At 44.7% G+C, this 13490-nt stretch overlaps 1 protein-coding gene across 2 annotated transcripts in view; it reads left to right on the top strand.

Moving 5' to 3' along the window:
- The window catches only part of AGXT2 (alanine--glyoxylate aminotransferase 2), a 47098-nt gene extending 34916 nt beyond the window's left edge, over positions 1 to 12182 (top strand). For both annotated transcript variants that reach the window (XM_066244322.1, XM_066244318.1), the window contains exons 11-14: positions 1226 to 1317; positions 3854 to 4003; positions 7720 to 7818; positions 12054 to 12182. In XM_066244322.1, the coding sequence (XP_066100419.1) occupies positions 1226 to 1317; positions 3854 to 4003; positions 7720 to 7818; positions 12054 to 12161 (449 nt within the window). In that variant the 3' untranslated portion in view covers positions 12162 to 12182. The remainder of the gene's footprint in view (positions 1 to 1225; positions 1318 to 3853; positions 4004 to 7719; positions 7819 to 12053) is intronic.
- Positions 12183 to 13490: the final 1308 nt, after the last annotated feature.

The following is a 13490-nucleotide window of genomic DNA, read 5'->3' as shown; positions in this document are numbered from 1 at the left end:
CAGCCCCTGTGTTCTTGCTGTAGGGAAGACCGATTCTCCTGCCTCCACAGTTTAATGCAGGTTCAACCACACTGACGAGGTATAGAAAGACGGGCCACAAAAACAAAGCCGACATAAGAGAGCCTTGTTACCCAACCTGAAACCAACCCTGACATTTCCAAATATTCTGAAAGGAAACTCTTAGTTGTTCTCACCACAAGGTCCATAAGGGGTAGATCTGTTGATATCTCATCCACAAACAGCCCAATATACTACCATCTCACTTAGCCAGCTCATTAGAATTAACTGAAGTTTTTATGTTAGTGAAGTTTTACAGAAAATATTTTTTATAAAGTTCGTCAAATTGTTTCATTTGTTTTTTCCCCGTACCTATGAGACACTGAAGGCTAATTAAGTGCCTTGTGATATCTCAGTGTTTTTATTAAGTGACTGAAGGTACAACAATGAGGATGCAGAACGTCAAGTATATATAATGAACTGAATATTTACTCACCTTGAAACAATCCGAAAATTATAGGACTAAATCTTTGATGGGAGGGTTGTTGGGTTTTTTTCTTCTTAGTCCCAAAAGTGAAAGATAGAATAAAAGGTTCTGGTTAAAGAAGGTTCCAAGCCAATTCCCATAAACTGAGTTTTGAGGTACTTTGCAGTTCACACAACACTTTCAGGATTTTGTTATCCAACTTCTCAATGAGTAAATAAGCTATTCTTTCTTATCCATCATATTAGTCACTAGAGATCCCATGGCAAGATGCCACAGGCAGGGTGGCTTAGACAGGCATTTGTCTTCTCAGACTGGTAGTCCAAGATCAAGGCACCTGCAGAATTAGTTTCTGGTGAGATTTCTCTTGCAGATGGCCACCTCCTTACTCTGTCCCCACATGTCCTTTTCAACAGAAAGTGAGAGAGCTCTGCTGTTTCTTCTTTTGAGGACACCAATCCTGTTGGATTAGGACCTGCTCTTATGACCTCATTTATCCTTAATGACTTCCCTAAAGGCCCATCTACAAATGCAGCCGTGTTGTGAGTTAGGGCTTCAACATAGGGATTTAGGTCGGCGCGATGGGGGTGCAGGGGGGGAGGCACCATTCCATCCATAACACCCATATCTGGTGAGGGAAGTATGAATTGGATATGATGTCATTTAAAACATAATCCAAATGTTGTCAGGGGAGATTATAGCAAGAAATGTCCCCTTTTCTCTACCTTTACTCTCTTCCCCTAGAGATTGCCAAGTCTTTAGCTAAAAGCGTGTTACACTTCACAACCTTTGGAGGGAACCCCATGGCCTGTGCCATTGGAAAAGCCGTGCTTGAGGTACGTTCCAGCAGCCACACGACCACCACTCATTTCACAAAATGACTACTTCAGAGCCATACACATGCTCATACCTCTACCACATTATATTTTTGAAGAGTCAGTTACTAGTTCATGAATTAAAGTTAGATTTCCAGTTGTCATGCTGACACCTGCCCTTTTTATTTTAATTATCTAGTTTTATGTTCAAAGTATTAAATAAGAATGGCCCTGGCCAGATGGCTCAGTGAATAGAGTGCTGGCTTGGCATGTGAACATCCTGGGTTCAGTCCCCCAGTAAGGGCACCGGTGAGAAGCAACCATTTGCTTCTCTTCCCTTCCCTTTCCCCCTTTTCTCTCTCTTCCCCTCCCTATCCCCCTTCTCTCTCTCTTCCTCTCCCTATCCTCCTTCTCTCTCTCTTCTCCTCCCATAGCCAGTGGCTCTACTGCAGGGGTCCCCAAACTATAGCCCGCAGGGCTGCATGTGGCCCCCTGAGGCCATCTATCTGGCCCCCGTCGCACTTCCAGAAGGGGCACCTCTTTCATTGGTGGTCAGTGAGAGGAGCACAGGATGCATCAGTGCACCTGCTAGCAGTGACAAATATGGAACTGGACATTGACCATCTCATTAGCCAAAAGCAGGCCCATAGTTCCCATTGAAATACTGGTCAGTTTGTTGATTTAAATTTACTTGTTCTTTATTTTAAATATCGTATTTGTTCCCATTTTGTTTTTTTACTTTAAAATAAGATATGTGCAGTGTGCATAGGGATTTGTTCATAGATTTTTTTTTATAGTCTGGCCCTCCAAGAGTCTGAGGGACAGTGAACTGGCTCCCTGTGTAAAAAGTTTAGGGACCCCTGCTCTACTGTTTCGAGCATCAGCCTCAGGTGCTAAAAATAGTTCAGTTGACTCAGCATCAGCCCCTCACACAGGTTGCCAAATGAATCCTGGTTGTGGTGCCTGTGGGAGTCTGTCTCACTATCTCCCTTCCTGTCACTTAAAAAAAAATTGTTGAATAAGAAATGTATAACAAACCTCACATGCACAGGAGATGTAAGCATTCCCCTTACTAGCTGGTAGCACTGAAATTTCTGTATTTAATGGTTTTTAATGGATAGTTACCAATTGTTATCTTTTATTTAAGTTTAATTTTGGTTTTCTCATTCATACTTTCTTGCTTTTTTGGGGGGGAGGATTGTTACCAAAGAGAAACTGCATGCTATGTGATTACAACTAGGTGACTCAGCTATTGTTCATTGTTTGGCCCCACTCTTTGCCTGGGTAGCATCTGTAGAAAAAGATTTTCTTAATGCCCTTGCTAATACGCATAAGAGCATTTGCTTAAATAAGCTTAATGTATTTCTGAAAGACTATTTAAGAAATTAATAACAACAGCTGTTTGTGGGGAAGGAGACTTGCTGGCTGGGGGACAAGAATATCTCTACTATATATACTTTTATGCTTTCCGATTTTTGAACAAGGCACATTATTCCCCTATTCAAAAACTGAAGTTTAGAAGTATTTTTAAATAAAAAAACAAGTAAGTAAAAGCAGTCCTTGCCAATTAAACAGTATCTTTAGGTATGATTAATCATGACATGAGTAAGTGTGGGTAGGATGTGTCATTTATTTAATTTTGTAGATATTGCCCACTCTTTTTTTAAGTGCTGTGTCACCTCAACCAATTTAGAAAGTAGAGAGGACTTGGGTGAACAGATAGGTCTTAAAAACAGCAAAGTCTTCCCGGAGTCGTGCAATTATTATCAGCTAAATACAAATGCATGTATCTAGTCAAGAATCACAAGCCTTGGCCCTGGCTGGATGATTCAGCTGACTAGACTGTTGTCCTGACACACCAAAGTTGCAGGTTCGACCCCCAGTTGGGGCACATACAACAAGCCACCAATGACTGTATCAATAAGTAAAACAACAAATCGATGTCTCTCTTTCTAATCAATAAATTATTTTTAAATTAATTTTTAAAAGAATCACAGGTCTCCACTGTGAGTACAGTGAAGTAGATAAAAATGCTTTTGTATTTTCAGGTGCCCAAACTCTGGGCCACATAGGGCTTGCTCCGTTCAAGAGGCCGGGCCCTGCAGTGAGGCCCCTGGGCAATGACGGCCTGTCTGGCTGGGGGCAAGTGCCCAAAGGCCAAAGCTCCCAGCCAGGCTCTCATCTGAGACCCTGCTTTCCTCAGAGCCTGTGTCTTCTTCGTCCCTGTGTCCCAGTTTTCAGCAAAGCCAGGCAATACTAATGCTTGGGATGATGGAATCTCTGTTATAGACAACTTAGAGATATGTCTTTATTCTTTCCTAAATTCCTACTCACCCCTGAAGATGAGGAAGGTATGGGGGAAGTATCCCCTCTGCTAGAACATTTTCTTCTCCTTACAGAGAATCTTTCTGCAGTACATAATATGGCCACACTAAACTTTGGCTTCCATTTGTCTGTTCAAACTTCCATAAAGAGAGTCATTTACCTCTCCATGTTCCTCAGTTCATTATTCAGAATTTCTTCTTAGTGCAGAGACATTTGGGGCTTCTCTCAACAGGTGATTAAAGAAGAAAATCTGCAGGAAAACAGTCAAGAAGTTGGCACCTACATGTTACTGAAGTTTGCTAAACTGCGGGATGAATTTGAAATTATCGGAGATGTCCGAGGCAAAGGCCTCATGATGGGAATAGAGATGGTGAGGGATAAGGTAGGTTCTGATCCTCTGCTGTGTCTGTGGCTTCTTGGGGCAGCAAGAGTCAGAGAGTAGCAAGCATCAGCCGAAAGCTGACTTCATTCATTCTCTGGGAGAGAGCCACAAAGACAGCACTGATTGTTAGTATGAACAAAATGCCAGCAAGGCCCTCAAGAGTTGGGGATTTGGAAAAGGGAACTAGTATTATTCTCACCAGACTAGGCAAAGAGCATGGGTGATAACTGAATATTTAGAACAAATATTGGGAAGAAAAGAAATTACTTGGGGAGGTACAAACTGTCCAGAGAGCTAGTGGGGGGAGGGGGCATGGGCACGTGCATTTTAATCTCCCAAGTCACCAGGGAAGAATGTGACTTTCTGATGATGTTCCCCACTGTGAGAAACTCACCATGACAAGGATTGAATTTAGCACTTTCCCCAAACCAGTTATCCTTCCCAAATTCACTGTTTGTGTTTCTTACCCTTCACTGGTCTCCCAAGGACCCAGCCTCAATACCACAAAGTGATCTGCAACTCCTACCCTCCCCTTACTTCTAACATCAAGTCCTGTTGACTGTTTGCCCTGTCTCTCAACGCCTTCTCCTTGTTTCTACTGCTGTCCTTACAGTCCATGTAAGTAGGAAATTGTACACCCTCACCCCATCCAAGCAAAGCCTAGATCCTCTGAGGAGAACACAGCAGGGAAATCTTGGCACAGGGAGGAATATTCAGACTGACCCTTTTACCCTAACTCTTGTCCACAGGGATTCAGTTTTCCCTTAAGTGAATTATTGCAATTTGATCTAGCATAAAAGATTGATGCTCCATTCTTTTCCTTTTTAGACCAGACTATGGATATAAGACTTCCATTAAAACCACACCATACAAAACTGAAATGTTTAAACAAGATTTTAAAGCTAAGGGAAGACCACAGAAAAATAAGAGGAATATGAGAATAGGCCACAAGCTGGACATCCTTGTCTCCAGCTTGTGGCCCAGTCAAGGGCTGTTTTAAGGCTCAGAAGAGTTCTTGCTAGTCCCTAGCCCAGGGCTCCCTGAAAGACTGTGGACCACTCCAAGTCCAGACCCCAGAGAGGAAAGCCCAGTGAGCAAGGAGGGTTCCTCCCAACCCACGTTCCAAACCCAACTGAGCATGCTCAAGGCAGCTGAGTAACTTCATTGTCCTGGTAAGACACAGGAAGCCTCCCCAATGGTGCATGATGCCATTTTAGGAACAATGACAAGGTCCTAGTCTTTTCCCCCATCCCAGATCCTCCATTATTTGTAGTCTGAAAGTTTGAATATTATTTTCCTTACCTTAAAGCTATAAGACAGGCAAAAATATTATTTCACTGATATGTGGAATCTAATGAACAAAATAAACTATCAAACAAAACAGAAACAGACTCATAGATACAGAAAACAGACTGACAGCTGTTGGAGGGGATGGGGGTTGGGGGACAGGGTAAAAAAAGGTGAAGGGATTAAGCAAAGATAAAAAGTTTACAGACACAGATGACAGTGTGGGGACTGCAGGAGGAAAGAGGAGTGGGGGAGGTACAGGAGGGTAGGTGGTGATGGAGGGAGACTTGGTTTGGGGTGGAGAACACATACAATACAATACACAGATAATTGTGCACCTGAAACCTGTATAATTTTATTAACCAATGCCACCCTAATAAATTTAATTTATTAAGAAAGTCAGACAACATTGTGTTTGCCGCCAGCCTGTACTTGTAGCCGGATAACGGCCGTGGGCTGCTGGTGCCTGCGACACCGACGGGTCCTCCCGCATCAATTGTATCATATTTAAATCAGGCATCAGCACACACGAGTTTGTACATAAGCATTACATTTTTAATAAAAAGTGTACAGGTGGGGAAAAAAAAAAAGAAAGTCAGACAAAAATGCAAATATCTCTGGGAAGCCCAGTCTTATTCCTTACCAGGAAAGGAAGACTTGGGGAACAGAGTGGGATCAGGAGTTAGGGGTGGAAGGGTGGATACCGAATCCTGGAGGGGGTGGGTAGGAAGCCCTGCAGAGAAGAACGAGGCTGGAGGCTGGAGCTCTGGGGGAAGCCCTCCTCTCTCGGGCGAGGACGGCGAGGACGGAAGGGGCTGACCCACAAGCCAGGAACGTGTCCTGTGCATCTGCAACCAGAGCCAGACCCGGTGCTGATGCCCACTGGCTGTGCTACAGCAGAGAGGACAGCACTCGGCACTTGGGGTAGTAGCATCACAGCAGGAGGTCTCAGTTCGTCACCTGAGGGTCACTTTACAAATATAGATGCCTAAGCCCTGCCACAAATACCCTAATTCAAAAGGTCCGGTGTATGGATGAAAAAGGAGCCTCATGCTGAACCTGACAAGCCCAGGGAAAGCCAGCATGGTGGCCTTACAGACTCAGGGACCTAAAGTCACCACATAGGAAGGTATGAAATTAAGTCTGTTTTCTTTGCATCTACAATAACACACCTGATAACCTGCCTTTGAAATGTAGGGGTAATCTTTTCCTGCCCTCCCTCAGGGAAGGCACCCCACCAGAGCAGGAACCAACAACCCCCTCATTGTTATTATCATGCTAATTTTTACTGTTAACTTTAACTATCTAATTCCTCCCTAAGTAAAAGAAGTTTCAGTATATACACTTATTTGTTATCCAGTCCCAGAGAGTCCCCGCCCCCTGCTTTGCTTTATCCCGCCTCCCTGATCTACCACCAATCAATTTCATCTAATTCCCCTTTAATTCTATTTTTTTCTCTTTGATTCTATGTATAAAATCACCATTCTCCGGAACATTTTTTCACTCCATTGAGACTTTGCTTCCTGGCAATTGTCGACAGTTTGATTCAAATAAACTCATAAAAATTCTTATAGGTTTGGAAATTTCTTACATTGACAGATGTGAGGCCCAAATACCTGTAGTGTGAAAAAGGGTTCCAGGTCATGCAGATACACAGTTAGACCTGAAACAACAAACTTAGAAGGAGGCTCTTATATTCACAGACTCAGTAGACAGGAGACACACAGGAAGGGGACAAGCCTACCCTGCAGTGTCACCACAGGGGTGCTGGTTTGTCTGGACCCACAGGTACAGACCAACTTCAGATGCCTAGTGACCTGAACAGCCTCTTGGTTCCCAAAGTGTTTACCTTTCCTAACCCTGGAGGATTAAGTGTTGAGGGGGAAAAAAGAGTAAATTTCACCGGCAGGGAAATTGAGGACAAACAGATCCACCCCACCTGTCAGGCCATGTTGCAGCCCAAGGAAAGCTTGGCTGTTCAAATACTTGTGCAAATCTCAGCCATTTCCTGGGCTTTGAAATGAGCTCTCTAAATGGGCAAAACAGAGTAATGAGTTGGGACATGTTCCACGTAAACAAAGCCGACTCCGAAATCAGCTGGTGAAGAATTATGCTCACAGTGTATCCCCTGAAAACCTACCTGCACTGGCTGTCTGTATTCAACTCCATGTGGTCTTCAGGAACTTGGAAATGAATCGGGATAAAAATAAATATTGAATACTATCAATAATAAACATTATTAATATTTAATAACACCCTCAGAAAAGTCCAGTCCAGCAATTAACACCTTTATTCAATTACAGGGGCAGAGAGAGATTAAGAGGGAGCAAAGAACACGGATGGCTTGGGTTGCTTTCTTTTTCTCTTAGAAATAATGTTTTTAACTATTCAAACACCAAACAGGAAATATTTTTTAAATGTCTTTACAGGTGAGCCGCCAGCCTCTTCCCCATGCAGAAATAAATCAAATCCATGAGGACTGCAGACACATGGGGCTTATAATTGGCAGAGGTGGAATTTTTTCTCAGGTAAGAGAAAGGCTGGTGCTTACCTGTCACTTTAGGTCGGCATCTCCCTGGGGTCCCAGTGCCTGTCCCTTTTCTAAAGGAGCTTGCTGGAGACTCAGCCGCACTTCCTCTAAGGATTACACCCAGATATTTTCAAAAGTAAGTGTCAAGGCCCTTGCTCAACGGTTAGAGCACCCCCCCCCCACACACACACACACACACACACACGCCAAGGTTGCAGGTTGATCTTCGGTCAGGGCACATGTAAGAAAAAACCAATGATGCCATGAAAAAATGGAACAGTAAGTCGATATTTCTCTCTCTCTCTAAAAAGAATAAATAATAAAATATAAAAAAGAGGAAGTGGCAGTGAGGCCTTAGGGCCACTAGAAGGCGCTGTGTTCAAGTGGTTTGGTTAACAGGGTTCTGTGAGGAACAGCTACAGAGGACAGTTGAAATGAGGCATAAACCACATGAACCGACAAACCAGAGGATTTACAGCACAAGTCATAATAAAGTCCTAACGGTCATGCAATAAACATTCCGTCTCCTGTATGAGTCTGTTGTAACCCCTGTAAGAGCAATCCTGATTGTTCTTTGCTGATCCTGGGGCTCTTTGTGAACCCTGACCTGCTAAGACTTAGCAGCCCCTGTGGCTGAGAGCAACTTCAGCACTGGCAGGCCCAGGTGACCCTGCAGGAGAGGTGGGGACCACCCAGGCCGGGTGCCTAATGCAGAACTCAAAACCAGCCGCTCCCAGTGCCCTTCACCCTCAGGCGGGAGGTGCACCCCCCACCCCCACCCCCACCCCCACCCAGGTCCCTTGCAGGGAAAGCCGGAGTCGGCTCAGCAATTAGGACTGGTGCGGCCCTGCCAACGGATGTGGGCTGCTGTTGGTAAAGCGATCTGCCCCTAGATCCCTCACACAGTGGAACCCTCACCAGGCACTGACTCCGAGGCAGAGCTCGAGGCTCTAATGTCGGCCCCTCTCTTAGTTTGTCCCTAGCCTTTGTCGTCTTTCTCTCACTATAGACGGCAGTCGTTCTTCTCCATTTCCTTGCTCCCCTACTGCCTCTCACTCTATTTTAGTAACACTTCTCAGAGGAAATGGAAGCTATTAGGCAGGATCTCTATGTAAACTGCCTGTCCCCACGCCCATTTCTCACCTCCTTTCCTAAAGGTTCAGATCCAGACCTCCCACCTGTGCTCTTGTACCTGCAAATTTTCCTTTTCTTCAACTTCCCCTCAGCCTGTAAACAAACAGGCTTAGAGCCCCGGCCCACCCCAACCCCACCACACAGAACCAGGAGGAGCACTTTTGCTAAGTCATGCTCGGTATTTTCTAATCCTGGTCACAAATATTTTTTTCTGCACAAATCAGTTTAACCATTAAACACCCTCGGATGTACAACTTAAAAAGACCCTAGAACAATTAATTCATCGCTTACTTGCTTAGTTATTCCTTAGTTATATGGCAAGCGCTTACATGCAAAGCAGCAGTTGCTGGGCCGGGTACTAAAGCTGCAATGACAAAGAATAGCTGGTCCCTCCCTTCATGAAGCCAGCAGGAGAGAAAGACACCTGAACAGAAAACTACAATGTGATGTAAGCTCATCAACAGCTATAAAGAGGAGCAGTATAAGAAGAAAGAGAAGGGACTCCTAGGCCGGCCTTTCTAGCAATTCTGAGTCTGAAACAATGAGGTAAACACTCAAAGCACAGGTGGAACCATGACAGGGTGCAAAGAGCCACGAGCGCGTCAGCGTGGCTGCAGCAGAAGGCTCGGGCAGGAACTGATAGTAATAAGAAGCCTGCCTACTTGTCAGGCTCCGTTCTAAACACTTCACACATATTGACTCATTCAGTGCTCCCAACAAGTCTAGGAAATAACCACTATTATTATCCATATTTTACAGATGAAGAAAAAGAGACACAGAGAGGTTAAGTGAACTGCCCAAGTCACATAGTGAGTCAGGATCCAAACTCAGGCAGTCTGATTTCCAACTCTGCCCTCTGAGGAGGGAGAGCCTCAGGGAGCAAGACCAGAGGCAGGGAGTCCAGGTAGGGGTTGATGCTGCTGCTTGGACTTAAGCAGCAGTGGATGTGACAGTGGAGAAACGCAGAGAACAACTCTGGGAGTGAAATGCCCAGGACTTGGATGTGGAGAATGCAAGGGAGTCAAGGATGAATCCCTCACATCTAACCTGGTTTAAGGAGAAGGATTAGCTTAGCTTTGAACACACTCCGTTTGCGGGGTTTGTGGACACCTGTTTCTGTAGACAAGTCTGAGGCTCGGAGGAAAGGATTAAAATAATATCACAACTTGGGAGTCATCAGCGTGTAAGCGTTGAGATGAGGACATTTCCTGGGAAGTGTGTCTAGATCACAAATGCGGTGAAATGGGGCTAGAAAAAAACCTACATTTTAACAACATGTTTAACCAACAAATGTTTAAACAACATTTAAATGGCAGGTGGCAGGAAGGGTGCCAAGTGACGGCAAACATAGGGCAGAAAGGTGTGAGAAAAGCCAGGAGAGTGTGGGGCCGTAGAGGCAAGGAAGCGGAGAGGTTCAGGAAGGAGGGACCCAAGTGCCTAATGCGGCAGAGGAGGCCAGGAAGGGCAAGGGCAGAAGCAGGCCCCTGGGTTCTGCACTAAACAGGTCACCGGCAACATCAGCTAGCGTGGTGTTAGAAGGGAGATGGGGCAGAAACCAGACTGCGGTGGGTTGAGATGTGAACAGAGAGAAGCAGAGCGAAAAATAACGCCCCGTAAACATCAACCTGTCTTTTTATAAGTTTACATGAAAGGAGAAGATAGCATTTGCATAGCAGCGAGAGGAGACCAGAGGACCAACAGAGTTTTATTCAAGGTGGTTTGGATTTGGGTTATGAGAGCTGCAAGCCTCATGCTTGTTTATAGGCAGAGGGAAAGTTGAAAAGAACTTAATGATGCAAAAGAACACGGGGATATTTTCTGGAGTGACGTGATAGAAGCACCCAGGACCCAGGGCCTGGTGGGAAACTTGCAGTTGAATAGCAGAGACACCTCGTTCCCTGAACCTTCAGGCCAGGACATAAGAACAGATGTGGGAGCAAACACGTGCACAGGGAGTTCTTGCCTGACAGCTTCTGAGAAGCATGAGGCATGATGGTCTATAAAATAGGGCAAGAGGCGTAGGAGTTGAGCAGGAAAATTGAGGAGAACAAAAAAGGTTTAGAATGAAAAAGAAATCTGACAGAGAACAAGAAAAATTGAGGGGGCCAGCCGAATTTGGAGACCCTGCCAATGCAATGGTGTGACTTTAACTCTTCTGGGCTACATATGTTGGTGCAAAGCAGTGCACTGACAACTTTGATAGGGGACGGACTTCACGCGTGGGAGCAGCCACGGGGGGGGGGGGGGTGGAGATGTGAACAATGAGGGGGCAGGTGAGAGAGTAGTTCAGACATCAACCACATGCTCCCAGCTGGGTAGGAAAAAAAAGATCTGAGTGGGGTGGTAGATCTGAAGATAATGGAGGGAGGAGGAGATGGAAGGTTGGTTATATAAAAATGGGCAGATGTAATGGGAATGAGACTTTGAATTACTCCCAGTGCAGAGCAGGGGATCATGGCACTGGCGCTAGGTGTGAATGGAAGCAGAGAAGCAGAAATGAAGGTTCTGGGAATTAAGGCAATCAAGATGCTGAGAAGTTGCCTGACCTGTGGTGGCGCAGTGGATAAAGCATTGACCTGGAAATGCTGAGGTTGCCGGTTCGAAACCCTGGGCTTGCCTGGTCAAGGCACATATGGGAGATGATGCTTCCAGCTCCTCCCCCTTCTCTCTCTCTGTCTCTCTCTCCTCTCTGTCTCTCTCTCTCTCCCTCTCTCTCTCTCTTCTCTAAAAAATGAATAAAAAAAAAAGATGCTGAGAAGCTAGTTTGTTAGGTTGTGCATACAAACAACGGAGGTCACCCTCAGAGATGGCAGAAATGTGGGGTAGATAGGTACCTAAGATCTCAGTAAAGGAGGTGGAAGGACCAGGTGTGTCGATGACAAAAAAGAAAAGCAGCACAGCCAGATGGCATCAGAAGCTTTACAAAACTGGAGGGTGAATAGCTTGGGTATCGCACTGGAGAGAAATCAGACTGGACTCAAGGGAAATGTAAGAAATGCCACCACAACCAAGTTTTAGGTTCTGAGTTTAGTGCATTTGTTCAGAGTCACAGCTGAGTGTGTGGCGATCGATCGTGACTTTCTTCTCCCACCTCCGCAGACATTCCGCGTTGCGCCCCCGATGTGCATCAGTAAAGCAGAAGTGGACTTTGCAGTGGAAGTCTTCCGTTCTGCGGTAATCCGACACATGGAGAGACGAACTAAATAAAACTTAATGTATAAAACCTCACACGCCTCAAGAACTTCCGGTTAATGTTCAAAAGCTAATTTGGGGAATTTCTGAACCACCGGTATAAGTTGTAAAAGTTGACTGCCTACCAGACATTTTTGCTAACAGAGCCCCTGGGACTGAGAAATTCTCAGGAAAACACTCTTGATCCCTAGCTCAGAGAATGAATCTTAATTAGTCGATGTTAGTGATGATAATTTGACCTCCCTTTGTAAGGATTGGTTTGTATATCATATGTTGGTGTGTTTGGGGAGATAATGAATCCTGAAGGAAAATCTTTTGGTATAGGTTCCTTCAGGGAAAGATTTCTTCATCCTTCACTTTTCATCTCCGGAAGAGATGTTTTCTTCTCGCACTGAAGCATCAGATATGATGAGACTGCTCAAACCATGTCTGCCATTTTGAGGCCATGGGACCAAAGCTTATGGGCTGAGCTTTTAAGATGTCAGCAAGCTGAGTCCTTAGTGATGTCAGTGAGCCACTGACATAATCAATCTGGAGCAACCCCACCTTGAGGATTCTTGTTTTATGAGATACCTTTTTCATTTAAGTTTCCTATCATCGCAGCCATAAGCATCCTAAGAAATGAGGCAGAAAAAAACCAAATTCCTTTAACTCCCTTAAAAATGTCTATCAGAGACTTCTCCATTTCCACTGCCATTCTCACAGCCTGGACAAAACCTTCCTCACTCCTATTACAATAGTCACCAATACAAGAATTTCCCAAACTTCAGTCGTTAGCCTGCACATTCATTGTGTTTTTTTCCATACGTGTTTACCACCTGGCTTAGAATTAACTTAATATTTTTTCCTTAATTTGACTTTTTTCACTTAAGTGTATTTGAGAGTAACTTTTCTGTAACTGTAACAAATGAGAAATCAGTACTACTTGTCATAACTGGGGAGTAATCACAAAAATAGAGTACACACAAAGCACTGTCATTCAGGTCTGGCCCGAGTAGCTGAGTGCTGACACTTCTGTTTTTCAAAAGGGAGGTCAGAGGGTATTGGAGGGTTGTTAAAAGATATTGGCAGTGTGATCCTCTCCTTAACACAAACAAACAAATGAGGAACCACAGAACTAAAAAGAAAATAATTTTCTCAGTGTGCAATGTGATGTTTATTTAAGCTGTGCCTCAATTTGAAGCCATGTCCTACTGGTCTACTCTCTGCCCGGTGTCTGTTCCAGGAACACATCCTATACTCATTGTCAGATTTGTCTCCGTCGAACATTGACTTAAACATGGCATTCTGCCCTGGTTGGTGGCTTAGTGGATAGAGCGTCACCCAATGTGTAGACGTCCCAGG

This window comes from Saccopteryx bilineata, chromosome 1 (assembly GCF_036850765.1).
Source record: "Saccopteryx bilineata isolate mSacBil1 chromosome 1, mSacBil1_pri_phased_curated, whole genome shotgun sequence".
Lineage (NCBI taxonomy): Eukaryota > Metazoa > Chordata > Mammalia > Chiroptera > Emballonuridae > Saccopteryx > Saccopteryx bilineata.
The sequence above is the reverse complement of the archived record's forward strand: the minus strand, read 5'-3'. Positions and strand labels throughout refer to the sequence as shown.